Below are 18,197 nucleotides of genomic sequence, written 5' to 3' on the forward strand. Positions count from 1 at the left end.
TCCTACAGGACAGTAGCTCTCCAGGAACAGGGTTGGAGAGCCCTGGTGTAAACATACAGGACAGTATCTCTCCAGGAACAGGGTTGGAAACCCTGGTTTAAACCTACAGGAGAGTAGCTCTCCAGGAACAGGGTTGGAGACCCTGGTTTAAACCTACAGGAGAGTAGCTCTTCCAGGAACAGGGTTGGAGAGCCCTGGTTTAAACCTACAGGAGAGTAGCTCTCCAGGAACAGGGTTGGAGAGCCCTGGTTTAAACCTACAGGAGAGTAGCTCTCCAGGAACAGGGTTGGAGAACCCTGGTTTAAACCTACAGGAGAGTAGCTCTCCAGGAACAGGGTTGGAGAGCCCTGTTTAAACCTACAGGACAGTAGTTCTCCAGACAAGACGTAGTTTGCAGGTACAGTGGAGAGACATGCTAGGTAGTTTGCAGGTAACAGTGGAGAGACATGCTAAGGTAGTTTACAGTGGAGAGACATGCTAGTAGTTTACAGTACAGTGGACAGACATGCTAGGTAGTTTACAGTGGACAGACATGCTAGGTAGTTTACAGTGGACAGACATGCTAGTAGTTTACAGGTACGGTGGAGAGACATGCTAGGTAGTTTACAGGTACGGTGGAGAGACATGCTAGGTAGTTTACAGGTACGGTGACAGACATGCTAGGTAGTTTACAGGTACAGTGGACAGACATGCTAGGTAGTTTACAGTGGAGAGACATGCTAGGTAGTTTACAGGTACAGTGGAGAGACATGCTAGGTAGTTTACAGGTACAGTGGACAGACATGCTAGGTGTTTACAGGTACGGTGGAGAGATGCTAGGTAGTTTACAGGTACGGTGGACAGACATGCTAGGCAGTTTACAGGTACAGTGGAGAGACATGCTAGGTAGTTTACAGGTACAGTGGACTGACATGCTAGGTAGTTTACAGGTACGGTGGAGAGAGATGCTAGGTAGTTTACAGGTACGGTGGACAGACATGCTAGGTAGTTTAACAGGTACGGTGGAGACATGCTAGGTAGTTTACAGGTACGGTGACTGACATGCTAGGTAGTTTACAGGTACAGTGAGAGACATGCTAGGTAGTTTACAGTGGAGAGACATGCTAGGTAGTTTACAGGTACAGTGGAGAGACATGCTAGGTAGTTTACAGGTACAGTGGACAGACATGCTAGGTAGTTTACAGGTACAGTGGACTGACATGCTAGGTAGTTTACAGTACAGTGGACAGACATGCTAGGTAGTTTACAGGTACGGTGAGAGAGATGCTAGGTAGTTTACAGTACGGTGAGAGAGATGCTAGGTAGTTTACAGGTACAGTGGATGAACATGCTAGGTAGTTTACAGGTACAGTGGAGAACATGCTAGTATTTTACAGTGGAGAGACATGCTAGGTAGTTACAGGTACAGTGGAGAGACATGCTAGGTAGTTTACAGGTACAGTGGACAGACATGCTAGTAGTTTACAGGTACGGTGGAGAGAGATGCTAGGTAGTTTACAGGTGGAGAGACATGCTAGGTAGTTTACAGGTACAGTGGACAGACATGCTAGGTAGTTTACAGGTACAGTGGACAGACATGCTAGGTAGTTTACAGGTACAGTGGACAGACATGCTAGGTAGTTTACAGGTACACGTGGAAGACATGCTAGGTAGTTTACAGTACAGTGGAGAGACATGCTAGGTAGTTTACAGGTACAGGGGAGAGACATGCTAGGTAGTTTACAGGTACAGTGGACAGACATGCTAGGTAGTTTACAGGTCAGTGGAGAGACATGCTAGGTAGTTTACAGGTCAGTGGTAGAGACATGCTAGGTAGTTTACAGGTACAGTGGAGAGACATGCTAGGTAGTTACAGTGGAGAGACATGCTAGTAGTTACAGTAAGTGGACAGACATGCTAGGTAGTTTACAGGTACAGTGGAGAGACATGCTAGGTAGTTTACAGTGGACAGACATGCTAGTAGTTTACAGGTACAGTGGACAGACATGCAGGTAGTTTACAGGTACAGTGGAGAGACATGCTAGGTAGTTTACAGGTACGGTGGACAACATCTAGGTAGTTTACAGGTACAGTGAGAGACATGCTAGGTAGTTTACAGGTACAGTGGAGAACATGCTAGGTAGTTTACAGGTACAGTGGAGAGACATGCTAGGTAGTTTACAGGTACAGTGGAGAGACATGCTAGGTAGTTTACAGGTACAGTGTGGACTGACATGTTAGGTAGTTTACAGTGGACAGACATGCTAGGTAGTTTACAGTGGAGAAGACATGCTAGGTAGTTATACAGTGGACAGACATGCTAGGTAGTTTACAGTGGAGAACATGCTAGGTAGTTTACAGGTACAGTGGACAGACATGCTAGGTAGTTTACAGTACAGTGGACAGACATGCTAGGTAGTTTACAGGTACAGTGGACTGACATGCTAGGTAGTTTACAGGTACAGTGGACAGACATGCTAGGTAGTTTACAGTACGTGGAGAGAGATGCTAGGTAGTTTTACAGGTACGGTGGGAGAGAGATGCTAGGTAGTTTACAGGTACAGTGGACTGACATGCTAGGTAGTTTACAGGTACAGTGAGAGACATGCTAGGTAGTTTACAGTGGAAGAGAATGCTAGGTAGTTTACAGGTACAGTGGAGAGACATGCTAGGTAGTTTACAGGTACAGTGGACAACATGCTAGGTAGTTTACAAGTACGGTGGAGAGAGATGCTAGGTAGTTTACAGTGGAGAGACATGCTAGTAGTTACAGGTACAGTGGACAGACATGCTAGGTAGTTTACAGGTACAGTGGACAGACATGCTAGGTAGTTTACAGGTACAGTGGACAGACATGCTAGGTAGTTTACAGGTACAGTGGACAGACATGCTAGGTAGTTTACAGGTACAGTGGAGAGACATGCTAGGTAGTTTACAGTACAGGGGGAGAGACATGCTAGGTAGTTTACAGTCAGTGGACAGAATGCTAGGTAGTTTACAGGTGCAGTGGAGAGACATGCTAGGTAGTTTACAGGTCAGTGGAGAGACATGCTAGGTAGTTTACAGGTACAGTGGAGAGACATGCTAGGTAGTTGACAGTGGAGACATGCTAGGAGTTACAGGTACAGTGGACAGACATGCTAGGTAGTTTACAGGTACAGTGAGAGAGAGACATGCTAGGTAGTTTACATGTGGACAGACTGCTAGGTAGTTTCAGGACAGTGGACAGACATGCTAGTAGTTTACAGGCGACAGTGGAGAGACATGCTAGGTAGTTTACAGGTACAGTGGACAAGACATGCTAGGTAGTTTACAGTACAGTGGACGAGACATGCTAGTAGTTTACAGGTTACAGTGGAGAAGACATGCTAGTAGTTTACAGGTACAGTGGAGAGACATGCTAGGTAGTTTACAGTTACAGTGGAAGAACATGCTAGGTAGTTTACAGGTACAGTGGACTGACATGTTAGGTAGTTTACACAGTGACAGACATGCTAGGTAGTTTACAGTGGACAGACATGCTAGGTAGTTTACAGTGGACAGACATGCTAGGTAGTTTACAGTGGGAGACATGCTAGTAGTTTACAGTACAGTGGAAGACATGCTAGGTAGTTTACAGTGGACAGACATGCTAGGTAGTTTACAGGTACAGTGGGACAGACATGGCTAGGAGTTACATAGTGGACAGACATGCTAGGTAGTTTACAGTGGACAGACATGCTAGGTAGTTTACGTACAGTGGACAGACATGCTAGGTAGTTTACAGTGGACAGACATGCTAGGTAGTTTACAGGTACAGTGGACAGACATGCTAGGCTCCAGCTTTACATGGAGCACAGACATGCTAGGTAGTTTACAGGTCATTGTGAGAGAACATGCTAGGTAGTTTACAGAGAGCAAAATGGGAGACATCGCGTAGGACAGTACAGGTAAGTGGACAGACTGCGCGAGAACAGAGTAGTTATTACAGGTACAGTGGAGAGACATGCTAGGTAGTTTACAGGTACAAGTGGACAGACATGCTATGGTAGTTTACAGGTACAGTGGACAGGACGTCTAGGTAGTTTACAGGTACAGTCGACAGACATGCTAGGTAGTTTACAGGTACAGTTGGAAGACATGCTAGGTAGTTTAAGTACAGTGGACGACATGCTAGGTAGTTTACAGTACGGGAGAGACATGCTAGGTAGTTTACAGGTAACAGTGGAGAGACAATGTCTAGGTAGTTTTACAGGAGTGACAGTGGTAGCAGGACGATGCTAGGTAGTTTACAGGTACAGTGCCGAGAATCTCCTTACACACACACACACACACAGACATTTATCAGAGTCAGCATGGGTTCGAATCCGACCCATAACCCTTCTGACTCTGACCTTTCCTGTTGTCTCGTCACTGTCCTATCTGTTCAATAAAACCACAAATAACTTAATAAGGAGTGGGATTTTCCACCCATTTAAAAAAAATATATAAAAAAATAAACATTTCATGGTAACCTTTTGTCGAGGTAATGTGGATTGGTTCTGGGGATAATGGTTGTAAGTGATTTGAAATATCCTAGATATCTTTTGATTGTTAATCAAATAAGCCTAAATTAGTTCTGGATTTCCTCTGTAATCGAACTCTACTATGAGTAAGACAAAATATGTTTGATGCTATGGTGTTAGTTCCTTACTAGATGGTAAGTATAAGCATAGCTTTTAGAATTAAGATTCAGAGATTTCCATTCAGTTTTTGACACACATAATCTTGAAAGTCTGTGATTAACACATCCTATATCCAAATGAATTTCTACAGTTATTGTGGTGTAGTACATAGGAGACCCATGTGAAACTCTATTGTGGTGTCGTACATAGGAGACCCATGTGAAACTCTATTGTGGTGTCGTACATAGGAGACCCATGTNGTACATAGGAGACCCATGTAAAACTCTATTGTGGTGTGGTACATAGGAGACCCATGTGAAACTCTATTGTGGTGTGGTACATAGGAGACCCATGTAAAACTCTATTGTGGTGTCGTACATAGGAGACCCATGTAAAACTCTATTGTGGTGTGGTACATAGGAGACCCATGTAAAACTCTATTGTGGTGTCGTAAGGCCAAACGTTCAAATGGTAGGTAAATCAAATTGAATGAAAAAGATGTGAAAGCTCCTCCTGAAGCATATGAGAGGTTTCACACGAGTCTTTCATCAAACTTGTCTTCTTGAAAACGACTAGCCTACTTAGCACTCTGATATTCAGTATCGTTCAATTTGAAAAACGTGATGACAAGATCAGCCATGTGTGGCATCAATCAAAACAATACATGTGACTTTGTTTTTACCAACATAATGGTACTTTTAAACTGGGTAAATGTTACGATGGCCATGGGCCTACTCTCAATTTAGGTGAATGCATATTCAGTAGGAGTGTTTTCATGCATTGAGTTGTTGAGCTTGAATTGGCTGATCCCTCCATTTTAGGATTCATATTARCCTACGGCTCAACAACACTTGCGTAGAAGCATCACTACAGCATGTCACGTCTGTATGTAAAGGACATCATGTAGGTATTGCTGTTAGTTTGACCATATAACATAACATCTATTCAATGCAAATGGGTCTAACGTTAACGTCTTGATTTTGTGATCACGGAAGCTTATGAAACTTGTATTTTTAGTCATTTTTCCATTATCTGGAAATATTTTCAGCTGTCAAGACCCATCTCTTAATAACTCAGCTGCCAGGATGAAATTCGAAACGACTCAATTGCCTAGTTCAGATATCTGTCAAGGAAATTGGCGGATTGTAACTTGATCCTACTACTACAATTGGTTAGAGGTGAGGCTGTAACTCTGCTCCCTTTCACATCTCCTTCCAGTATCACTTACTGCTGTTTACTGCTACATTTACATTTACATTTAAGTCATTTAGCAGACGCTCTTATCCAGAGTGACTTACAAATTGCTACAATGACAACTTGCTCAATGACAATGACATTTGCTACCAAGCCATAAATGTGCATAATATCTAACAAGGAGAGCGAGGATGGGGAAAAAGATGAAACAACGATGCTCGTTCTGTCTGAAATGACTCAAATCTGTCCGTAGTTTGATAAGTGAGAATGCACACGCTGATCTACAATTTTCTTGGTCCATAAACGTACAGGAAGATTCTTAGGTAGCTAAACCTATTGCCAACCTTTTTTTATCTTTTTTTTTGGCATTTTTAAACACTTCCATCTTTCCCTATTACGACAATCATCTAATCCGACTATCAACTGTCAATTTACGGATGAAATTGCGGCTGGTCAGATCAGCACACCAGTAAATAGCTAACGTTACACCGTAAATCAGATGGCTCATTGCCGAAGATGGTGCATGCTCAAAATGATAATCAGCTAACGTTAGCTACCTACTTTGGCTATTAGCTTCTAGCTGATATCTTAGCACTGTGTTTATCCAGCTAGCTAGCATAGTAGCTAATATAGTTAGCTARCTAACACCACAGATGAAAGGGTTAGTTATTGTAATCTTTGCTAACAGGTCTCATAGCTATCTGCTTGGCTAGCTAGCTTGCTTATTTCATGCATGTCCGGRCACGTCGACACAAGCCTTGTTATTAGTGAATTAACAAAATTAATATTTGGATTTTGGTCACTGTCAGTTCAACCATTTCTCAATACTGCACCTTTCTGTTGGAGAATAAGATAGCTTGCTGTTGATTTTTCCAGCTAGACATTGTGTAATGCTCAGGCGGTGAGTGGCGGCTGGCATTAGAGAGGCTATCTGCAAAGCCGATTTAATCTAGAAAAGGACAATATCATCCCGATATATCGGCTCGGCCGATTTATCGTTCGTTCTCTAATTTCTGATGCAAATAACTGATATGACTTGATAATATGCACTTCCACAGTCCAGTTGATAACAATTTGTGAAGCTATTTTTTTACAAACAGCACCATGTTAAAGTTTTGCTATATAATGTTATTCTCATGTATTTAGCAAATAAAGGAACAAAATGTGCCTCCTGAAACCCTTTTTCAATCCCAGCCCTACTCCTTGTAACTGGTCTGATTCGTTGGATTTAATTTTCCATGTGTTTTTAATATATAAGTATTTAGTATATAAGTATTTAGTATATAATTAATTGTTTTTAATTGAATCAATCTGTTCGTATATAATTCATCTCAACCGGCACCAGTTTCACAGCTGAAACGCTCAAGGGGGGAGGTCTGCCAAAACTATTATTATTAAGATGATTTGTTAGTCTATTTACAAAAATATTAACTCAACTCAATTGTAAATATTTTACTGAGTTACAGTTCATATAAGGAAATCAGTCAATTGAAATACATTCATTAGGCCCTAATCTATTGATATCAAGTGACTGGGAAAACAGATATGCATYTGTTGGTTGCTGATACAGTATCTTTATAAAAGAATCCTTATTGTATTCGGCGTATGTGACTAATAAAGTTGGATTTGATTTGCCTCTGTTGGTCATAGATCCTTTTTTTTTTAACTAGGGGCGTAGATCAGAAAACCAGTCCGTATCTGGTGTGACCACCATTTGCCTCATGCAGCACGACCTGTCTCTTATACACATCTAGATGTGTATAAGAGACAGGTGTGAAGTTGCTGGATATTGGCGAGAACTGGAACACGGTGGCATACATGCCGATCCAGAGCATCCCAAACATGCTCGATGGGTGACATGTCTGTTGAGTATGCAGGCCATGTAAGAACTGGGACGTTTCCAGGCATTCTGTACAGCTCCTTGCGACATGGGGATGTAAATTATCATGCTGAAACAGGAGGAGATGGTGGTGAATGAATGGCATGACAATGAGCACACTTCTCCASTGTGCCAGTGGCCATCGGAAGGTGAGCATTTGCCCACTGAAGTCGGTTACGACGCTGAACTGCAGTCAGGTCAAGACCCTGGTGAGGACGACGAGCACACACATGAGCTTCCCTGATATGTTTTATAACAGTTTGTGCAGAAATTCTTTAGTTGTGCAAACCCACAGTTTAATCAGCTGTCTGGGTGGCTGGTCTCAGACCACCACGCAGGTGAAGAAGCTGGATGTGGAGGTCCTGAGCTGATGTGGTTACACGTGGTCTGCGTTTGTGAGGCCGGTTGGACGTACTGACAAATTCTCTAAAACGACGTTGAAGGCGGCTCATGGTAGAGAAATTAACATCTGGCAACAGCTCTGGTGGACATTCCTGCAGTCAGAATGCTAATTGCACGCTCAACTACGCTCCCGCAACTACACAGACATCTGTGGCATTGTGTTGTGTGATAAAACTGCACATTTTAGTGGCCTTTTATTGTCCCCAGCCCAAGGTGCACCTGTGTAATGATCATGCTGTTTAATCAGCTTCTTGATATGCCACACCTGTCAGGTGGMTGGATTATCTTGGCAAAGAAGAAATGCTCACTAACAGGGATATAAACAAATGTGTGCACAAAATTTAAGAGAAATAAGCTTTTTGTATCTATGGAACATTTCTGGGATCTTTTATTTMAGCTCATGAAACATGAGACCAACACTTTACATGTTGTTTCTATTTTTATTCAGTGTATTAGAAATTGTTACAGCTAAACTACACCAGGAAACAACTCACTCAGAAGTTGAATGGGATTCGACATTATCATGCTACAGGCTTTGGGTCAATTCCATTTCAATTCCCGAAAGTAAACCAAATTCCATATTTCCCTCATTGAAAAGCAATGAAGAGAATTGGAATTGGAATTTCAGTGTACTTTTTGAATTGAAATAGAATTGACCTCAAACCTGCTGGAACTCACTCCTCCATTAGCTTTGTGCTGTTAAGGTATCCTCATCCCCAGGCTATTGATACAGAATATAGGCAGAGTGCAGTCTGGTGGACGAGGTGCAAGGGRGATCATCTGTCAGAGCGCCTTTCGGCATGCCGTGGTAATTTCGTCAGCACTAAATCGGTAGGGGAAGTGACTGCCCTTACCGAAAAGCAGGCTTCTGGCAAACTTTTGACCAATTTTCTMATTTTCCCATGCAAATTAGTTTTGTGGCAAACTGTTGCGGTAAATTTGCGACTTGTGAACTTCTGGTAAACAATTCTGGGAAACTTGTGGCGAACATTCTACTGTTTGCAGCAAATTTGCTGCAAACTCAGTATGAATATGTAAGTTAATTCAGGTTTTTGGTTACTGTGTGTTAACAACATTGAAATGCATCTACAAAACCAAATCACACACAATTGTAAATGAACGTGCTTCTCACAGAGAACTGAACATATTAAATGTAGTAAATATACTAAACATTTAAATGTATTCAATGTCGTAACAGATCAATATCATCAGTTGATGACGTTGCAATGCTTCWTACTGAAACTGTCATTCTCTATTTCTTTCAGCAAGGAAACAATGTTTCTGCCTTGTATAAATGCTATATAAACAAACGATGGACTTAGGCCTACTAAATGTACCTTTTTTAAATATGTGGCCAACTGTTCCTAGAGTACAATATTTGTCTCTAGCCAAGCCTCAACACAATTGATTTAGAATATCATAATTAGTTGATTAGTTTATCTCGACTGGGGACTTCATCATTAAAGAGCCAGTTGTCTACTACTGTAGTTGTCTCTTCTTCCTGACTCAAGTGTATATGGCTTGGGTGGAAGTATGGCAATATGCCAATTCAAATAATATTTCCTAAATGAATTGTTAACTTGCATCTCAACGCCATGCATGTAAGAAGCCTTGACCTGGTGAACACACATTTCTCTGTCTTCAGTTTGATTGAAGGCCTCAATCTGTATTTTTGCCTTGWAACTGAWCGCTTCTAGAAAGAGGATGAGGAACAAGTGATGAAGATGAGCTACCTACTAGTTTAAAAGCAATTAMATATTTAATTGTTACAAAGAATGAAAGTATGGACTACATTTTATGAGAATAGTACATGCATTTACTTACTGTATCAAGCTTGAAGACAAATGCTTTTTTGAGTTATAAATGAGTATGATTTAGTGCATCCCAAACGTCTTTCCAGGGTGTCGATGCATCCTTCTCCCAATACAGCCTCTTCCCACACTACGGGTAGAGAGAGGGTATCCTTCTGCGAAAGTGAAGTCTCGCTTTGATGTCAAGTCAGCTCATATTGTTGCTACCTTAGCTGTTGTGCTAGCTAACATGCTACTGCMCAATGACACTAGCATATTGACATGCATATTGATTTTAAAAGACAGGAAACGTATTCGCCTAAAAAAAAGTGTTTAGGCAAATCGTTAGCTAGGTAGCTTTCACAATTTCACAACAAAAAAAAATATGATTGCTAAAGTTAGCTAGCTTAGCGCTAGCCAATCGGTGACGCTGACTGATTTGAAACTGGGCTCAACAAAATCTGTTTCACTCTATCCTATAAAACATGACATTGCTAACCAAGCATCAATTAGCTAACATAATTTAAGTATATTAGGAAGTTTAATTAAGTTAGACACTCACTGGACAACTTTGGTAGGTAGCTAGCTAGCTAGATAGCTTGGTTTCCATTTTCCAACATTTTCTAATCCCCCTGATTGGTCATCAATGGTTACTGGTCTTGGAACTCGTGTTCACCAGAAACGGCTTGTGATAAACTATTTGCCACTATTGGCAATAGATATTGTTGCCACAGGTTTGCAACAGACTCCAGTACAATATTGAGAATTTTTGGCCAGAAAACAACCTCTGGCAAACCTTTTGCCACTCGTGGCAATAAATATTATTGTTGCCAAAGGTTTGCCACAATTTCACCACTAGTGTCAAAAAAAGCTGTGTACATTTTGTGGCACACCATGTAGTTYGCAGCAAATTTGCCACAAAGTAGCTTTGTGTAAGTGTGAATTTTGAATATCAAAATATTTGAAGCATATTAAAGTAGTATTTATTAAACCGTATCAGAGGCTAATATTTTGAAGATTTCAAAATGTAGCATATAAAAAGTGTAAGGAGGCTTCACTTCAGTTTGCTACTATACTATAAATATTTTAAGTTGTACTTTCCAACTTGTTTAACAGGGCTGTAGCTGTACTATAGTACTAGCTGTAAATAAATGGGATTACGACAAAAATGCTTAGATAAATTGACTAAATTCATATTGTTTTTTTTTATACATAGTTTTGGAGCATTTGACGTGATTTAACGACCTGAACACAAAATGTAAAAGTTAGACTTATCACAATGGTACGATTTTTAAGATTAAAACGCTTCATGTTTTTATTGTTGGCTCTTGTCCTTTGAAACATACTATAGTTAGCGCAAGTTTCTACATACCAGTTTTTAAGGAAATTGCTATAATTCACTACATCCATCTGTTATTCAGGAAATGGCTACATCCATCTGTTATTCAGGAAATGGCCTACATCCATCGTTATTCAGGAAATGCTAAATCCATCTGTTATTCAGGAAATGGACAATCCATCTGTTATTCAGGAAATGCTATATCCACTCTGTTATCAGGAAATGACTACATCCATCTGTTATTCAGGAAAAAGGCTACATCCATCTGTTATTCAGGAAATGGCCACATCCATGTTATTCAGGAAATGGCTATATCCATCTGTTATTCAGGAAATGGCTATATCCATCTGTTATTAAGGAAATGGCTACATCCATCTGTTATTCAGGAAATGACTATATCCACTATATCCATCGTTATTAGGAAATGGCTACATCCACTATATCCATCTGTTATTCAGGAAATGACTACATCCACTTATCATTGTTATCAGGAAATGCTACTATCCATCTGTTATTCAGGAAATGACTACATCCATCTGTTATTTCAGGAAATGGCTATCATCTACACATCTGTTATTCAGGAAATGGCTATATCCATCTGTTATTCAGGAAATGACTACATCCATCTGTTATTCAGGAAATGGCTATCTACTATATCCATCTGTTATTCAGGAAATGACTATCATCCAGTCTTATCAGGAATAAGGCTATATCTACATATCCATCGGTTATTCAGGAAATGGCTACATCCATCTGTTATTCAGGAAATGGCTACATCCATCTGTTATTCAGGAAATGGCTACATCCATCTGTTATTCAGGAAATGACTACATCCATCTGTTATTCAGGAAATGACTACATCCATCTGTTATTCAGGAAATGGTTGGGGAGGTTAAATAACTTGCTGGATTTTGACCTTTTCTAACTTGTGTTTAGAACTGAAGAGTTTTTAGTCAGAATTCACTTATTGCTTCATTTATTTACGAAATACTTCAGACTCAAAGACTATTAAGGTCCAACTTGTGTATACCGGTGTTGTTACTCCCTAACTAGTAGACTATCTTCTATTTTTCTTTTTAGTAGGGCAACTAGGGCAATATAATGAAGTGAGTTGTTTCAACTTGGTGTCCTACCAAAGTGGAACCACGATGAACACAAAAGGTGTTGATGAAATTGTAGTTGTTGCTCTTGCAGTAGGCTAGCTTGTGTATCAACTAGCTGGCTTCTGCAGTCATAACTGTCTCTCTAAATGCTTTGATCGTGGCTTTATACCAAAGGCACATCCTCTCAACTGAGGTGTCGTAATGACATCTGACATTGTTTGCATGCCAACGTCTTTTTAAAGCTATTTTATGTCGTCTCATGTCGTGTCATTCTTTGCGATTTGTCGTGATTTGTACAAGTGTTGTTTGATTAACCTAACCTATTTGAACGCCTTCTCTCCCGTCACCGAAACCCTTCCCACACCCTCTCTCTCTCTCTCYCCTCCTGACCCCTAGCTCCTTGCCGTTCCGAGGCCTAACCGTTGCAGTCTCTTCTCTGTATAATTTAGGGTTACATTCCACAAAGCAAATGGGAGATGGACACTTCTGATGCGAAACTAGGTAGGTATTCCCTCTTACTAATGTACATGATGTTCACTTAACAACTCTAGCTTCCAGTAATGTTTCTGTTGCGCCACAGTGATATGCTCTTCAACTTCATGATCTAAGCCATTGGTTTTCAAACCTCTCGTCGGGGACCCCCCCCCCCCCAGACGATTTTTTCACAATTTTGTTGTAGCCCTAAACTAGCTCACCTGATTTTAAGTAGTTCAATGTCTTGATAACTAGTTGGCAAGTTGAATCAGGTATGCTAGCTCTGGAATGGTTCATATACATGGACTGGCTGGATATCCCCTAGGAGAGGTTTGACACCTGTTGTCTAAACAGTCTCCAGTCTCCTGTTATTATAAGCAGACGTGCTGAAATACAAATGATCTGATCAAAAACACACAGATGTGATTCAAAATAGTACATTTCAAATAAATAACATCAATTCCATATTTACAATTACCATTTGCGCTTGCTTTAAACTGTGCACACAGTTTGAAGGGCAAAAAAAGAAAAGAAAAAGGTGCTCAATTTATCCTTGCTTCAATATCAAAATGAGAGGAGGTGACTCTTTGATTTGAGGGGATCCTTGGTAATACAACCGGACAACATGTCAACTTTCTAAAATAACTTTCTAAATATTTATAGACAGAAAAAGGAAATGGCAAAATACAGAATCTAAGGAGCACGGTCATCGTCGTCACGGTGACCGTGATATCGGTGGGTCATCGTCGTCACGGTGACCGTGATATCGGTGACGTAGCATAGTGTTTATTATTTTTTGCTGAGTCGTGAGGTGACGTGGCGAGCGCTCTTCTCCTTACAGACAAGCTGGACGGCCTGGTGATGGGGGGGAAGAGGAAAAGGGAGGGAGATGACTTTCAGCTAACGGACGACTACGCCACACGCCACTCTGAGCCTGGCAAGAAGAGGGTAAAGTGGCATTACCATATTTATATTCTTGTCTTACTTGTTTCTCTTTAACAAACCATGAAATATTGATTRTTTGACATTTCCCAAAACATCTCCATCATGTCGCGTCTTATTTATTATATTGTTTTATATAACCTTTATTTATTTAGGCAACTCTTCTTATTTACAATGACAGCCTGACTGACTATAGAGATATGTGATCGTTTGACCAGTCATRACATCTCTATAATCCAAGGCGCCTGGAGAATTTCATCACAAAATCTGGATTATCTATTGGTGAAAAATGTGGTTTTGGTCGTGGTTTGGTGTGCTCCCTAAATACTATTTCGCAATATTACTAGAATATTTAACTTGAAATACAATGTCAGACCAGCTAGCTAGCATGAACATTAGCGTGCCTATACTTCGTCCATTTCCTGCTCGTGACCCCGCTGGATGTTTTCCTTCCTGTCGTCTAGGTTCGCTGGGCTGACCTCGAAGAGCAGAAGGACGCCGAACGCAAGCGCGATATCGGCTTTGTGGTGGGTCAAACAGACTGGGAGAAAATCACYGACCAGAGCGGACAGATAGCTCAGAGAGCTCTCAACCGCACTAAGTATTTCTAGTAACAGAAGATCATTGCCCTCACCCCGTGCTACTTCGTTTATAGGTATGTCCATTACATTCTATTAATAATCTAATTTGATACGGTATTGTTGTGTTTTTGGAGGGGCATTGACGTAATGATGTGTCTTTGTTTATTACAGTTAGGAGAGAGGGCTAGTAGTTATTTTTGACTTAATTTGGGAGTTATGAAACAGCTGTTCTGTGTGAAAGCACCCAATAAAATGTGATTTGATTAGAAGTAACTACTAATTTTTGGAGAAAAGCAATGACTTAAATCTGAGAATGCATCTACACTGAACAAAAATATTAACGCAACATGCAACAATTTCAAATATTTTACTGAGTTACAGTTTATATAAGGAAATCAGTCAATTGAAATAAATTCATTAGGCCCTAATCTATGGATTTCGCATGACTGGGAATACAGATATGCATCTGTTGGTCACAGATACTTTTAAAAAACTAAAAAAACAAGTAGGGGTGTGGATCAGAGAACCAGTCCGTATCTGGTGTGACCACTATTTGCCTCATGCAGCGCGACACATCTCCTTCACATAGAGTTGATCAGGCTGTTGATTGTGGCCTGTGGAACGTGTACAGATCATTGAAACATTGGGCTGTGTGTTGAAACATGAGGTGATGGCAGCGGATGAATGGCACGAAAATGGGCCTCGAGATGTCGTCACGGTATCTCTCTGCATTCAAATTGCAATCGATTAAAATGCAATTGTGTTCATTGTCTGTAGCGTATGCCTGCCCCATACCATAACCCCACCGCCACCATGAGGCACTCTGTTCATAACGTTGACATCAGCAAACYGCTCACCCACACAACGCTATACACGCTGTCTGCCATCTGTCCGGTACAGTTGAAACCAGGATTAATCTGTGAAGAGCACACTTCTCCAGCGTGCCAGTGACCATCGAAGGTCAGCATTTGCCCACTAAAGTCTGTTACGACGCCGATCAGGTCAAGACCCTGGTGAGGACGACGAGCACGCAGATGAGCTTYCCTGAACTTTTTGGGTTGTGCAAACCCACAGTTTCATCAGCTGTCCGAGTGGCTGGTTTCAGACGATCCCGCAGGTGAAGAAGCAGGATGTGGAGGTCCTGGGCTGGCGTGGTTACACGTGGTCTGAGGTTGTGAGGCCGGTTGGACGTACTGCCAAATTCTTTAAAACAACATTGGAGGCGGCTTATGGAAGAGAAATTAACTGGCAACAATTAAATTCTCTTGCAACAGCTCTGGTGGACATTCCTGCAGTCAGCATGCCAATTGCAGAATCCCACAAAACTTGAGACATCTGTGGCATTGGGTTGTGTAACAAAACTGCACATTTTAGTGGCCGTTAGTCCCCAGCACCTGTGTAATGATCATGCTTTTTAATCAGTTTCTTGATGTGCCACCTGGTCAGGTGGATGTATTATTTTGGCAAAAGAGAAATGCTCACTAACAGGAATGTAAACAAATTTGTGCACAAGATTTAAGAGGAAATGGAACCTTTCTGGGATCTTTTACTTCACACTTTTAAAAGTTGCGTTTTTATTTTTGCTCAGTGTAGTTAAATTGTCACAATTTTATTACATTATAACAAAACTATTTTATTTTCATCCGTTGTCTATTATGTTTTCCTAATTTTGGAAGATGTATTGTCATTGTAAGATCATTCATTGAAAAATCCATTTGGATGGATGTATCAGATTACCCCTTTTGTTTTGTTATATATGTTGCATATATTTTAATTAGTTTTCATTTTTTTTCCTCTAGGTCTGCAGACTGAATATCAGAAGATATCAGGACTACACACTCTACAACAGGCCTGACGTTTAGGAAATCCATAGCTGTTTATTCCATTATTAGAATACAGGATATAGTTTTCTGTTTGCGTTAGACATTCTTGATGTTCATTTAGAATATTTGTAATTTTTATTTTATTTTCTTTCATCCTTTCGAATTGGTAAGTTCTTGCACCAGTGTGCTTCTCATTTTATACTGTACAAGCTGTAATGTCTACGTGTATGTTAGCACTGTTGCTTATTTTAAGAAATAAACTGAAGAAACAATAAAGGTTTCACACACACAAAACAACCAGGAGAGTCTCATGTGAGTGGTCATATGGGCTACGTCATGGAGAGTCTTCTGTGATGTCTGTTTTCATGTGAACCACATTCAGTAGAACCTCAAAGATACAAAACCAATTTATTTTTTTTATTTTTTTTGTGTCTTTTCAAAGTTASAAACATTTCAGTATTTCAAAACAACCTCAGTTTCCCGGTGTGTTCGTATCTCTAAGGTTCTACTGCGTTACAGGAAGTATGTAGCCTAGGTTAGAGTGGTGGAACCGGAAGGTTCTTGGTTCAAGCCCTGAGCCAGGCGATGAAGTGGAAACTGGACTGCTGGTGTCTAAGCCACTGGCTGCCATTCTGCCCATGAGCAAGGAACTCTCAAACTGCTACACGGAGGCTGCGCTGTGTCTTACCCTTTGCCTCTAAGTGCATGTGTGTGTCGGGGGGGGGGGGTGTAACGCAAAATGAAATTAGTTTTCAGTACTCAATCAAACCACATAGTATCACTTTATTTTTAATTTTAATTCAAAATCTGTTACCTCATTTGCATTTCACATAACTTAAATCTATAAACTTTTTAAGAAAGTTCACACTCATTGTTTCTTGCAACAAATAAAATACTGAATTGAAAGTCCAGTATATATTTTGTGCCGTTTACATGATCTTACAAATAAATAAACAATCCATGTTATAACGTGACAGTCACACAGAATCACCTTGCTTGTGAAACACAACCCCCCMAAAAATATGACGTTTCTGATCATGGTAAATTCTACACTATCACCTTGCTAACTGAAGAAAATACCGTGTTCCTAATATTGAATGAAGATGCCCTAATAGGTATCGAGCCAAAAAGAAAACTAAGCCATCAATGGTCATCAACCTCTCTCTTTTTCACAGTTGCGGTTCGTTTATTTTTACACAGGGACAGTGCACATTAATCAACGTTTCAGTAAAAGTGACGGTTTTAGCCAACCGGCTAATTTTCAACCGCAGTCGCTGGGCAGGTTATTAGCCTGGCTCTCGTCAGCAATATCAAGCATTACCGGCCCTAACTCCACCAAGGAGGCTTTCTACTTCTTCTGTATTCTCGTCACATGACTTTTATTCCTATTGCTAATTGGCTGAAATTAATTCTGACCACACAAGATATAATATCCAGACTGTCTGTGTTCTGACCTGTCAATCTGAGATTATCATGGCACTGGTTATATGATCCTATTGAGGGAATATTGTCAATTATGACAATCTGAGAGGAATACACTGTATCCTGTAGTTGTGAATAGTTGTTGTTGAATGTTGTTGTATCAAATGTTCTGTACTGTAGCTCAAAGTCTGCATCCCAAATGACTCCCTATTCCCATTTTAAAGTGCACTACTTTTGACCGGAGACCATAGGGGCTGTCTCTGTGCTGCCACCTTGTCTCACTGTATAGACGGACATACTTCCTTTTTGAATTTAAACAACTGCTCTAATACTCTAGTGCTCCAAAAAAAACTGTTTTAGCATGCATTGAGGACTTTCACTATTTTGGTGTTTTATTGAGGACTTTCACCATTTTGAAGTAGTCAACTATGGGTTAAGGAAGGATCACACAATTTTTATTCTGGTCATCACGAGGGATCAGCCAAATAATTATACTTGTGAGGAAATGTTCCATAACTGTGGGTGGCAGTACGTCACCAACCTTGTCTTTTATACCTGTACAAACGACACAGTCCAGATGGCAATATGCACCCTTTCAGTTTGTTTACCTACTCACAGGAAGTAGT

General features: G+C 40.6%; 1 protein-coding gene across 1 annotated transcript in view; it reads left to right on the top strand.

Moving 5' to 3' along the window:
• Positions 1 to 17,129, top strand: part of LOC112069407 (YLP motif-containing protein 1-like) — a 68,837-nt gene extending 51,708 nt beyond the window's left edge. Inside the window, 4 exon segments of the mRNA XM_070438541.1 lie at positions 12,779 to 12,830; positions 13,645 to 13,751; positions 14,210 to 14,400; positions 16,126 to 17,129. Of these exon segments, the coding sequence (XP_070294642.1) occupies positions 12,779 to 12,830; positions 13,645 to 13,751; positions 14,210 to 14,356 (306 nt within the window). The 3' untranslated portion in view covers positions 14,357 to 14,400; positions 16,126 to 17,129.
• The last annotated feature ends 1,068 nt before the right edge of the window (positions 17,130 to 18,197 follow it).

This window comes from Salvelinus sp. IW2-2015, unplaced genomic scaffold (genome assembly GCF_002910315.2).
Source record: "Salvelinus sp. IW2-2015 unplaced genomic scaffold, ASM291031v2 Un_scaffold1003, whole genome shotgun sequence".
Lineage (NCBI taxonomy): Eukaryota > Metazoa > Chordata > Actinopteri > Salmoniformes > Salmonidae > Salvelinus > Salvelinus sp. IW2-2015.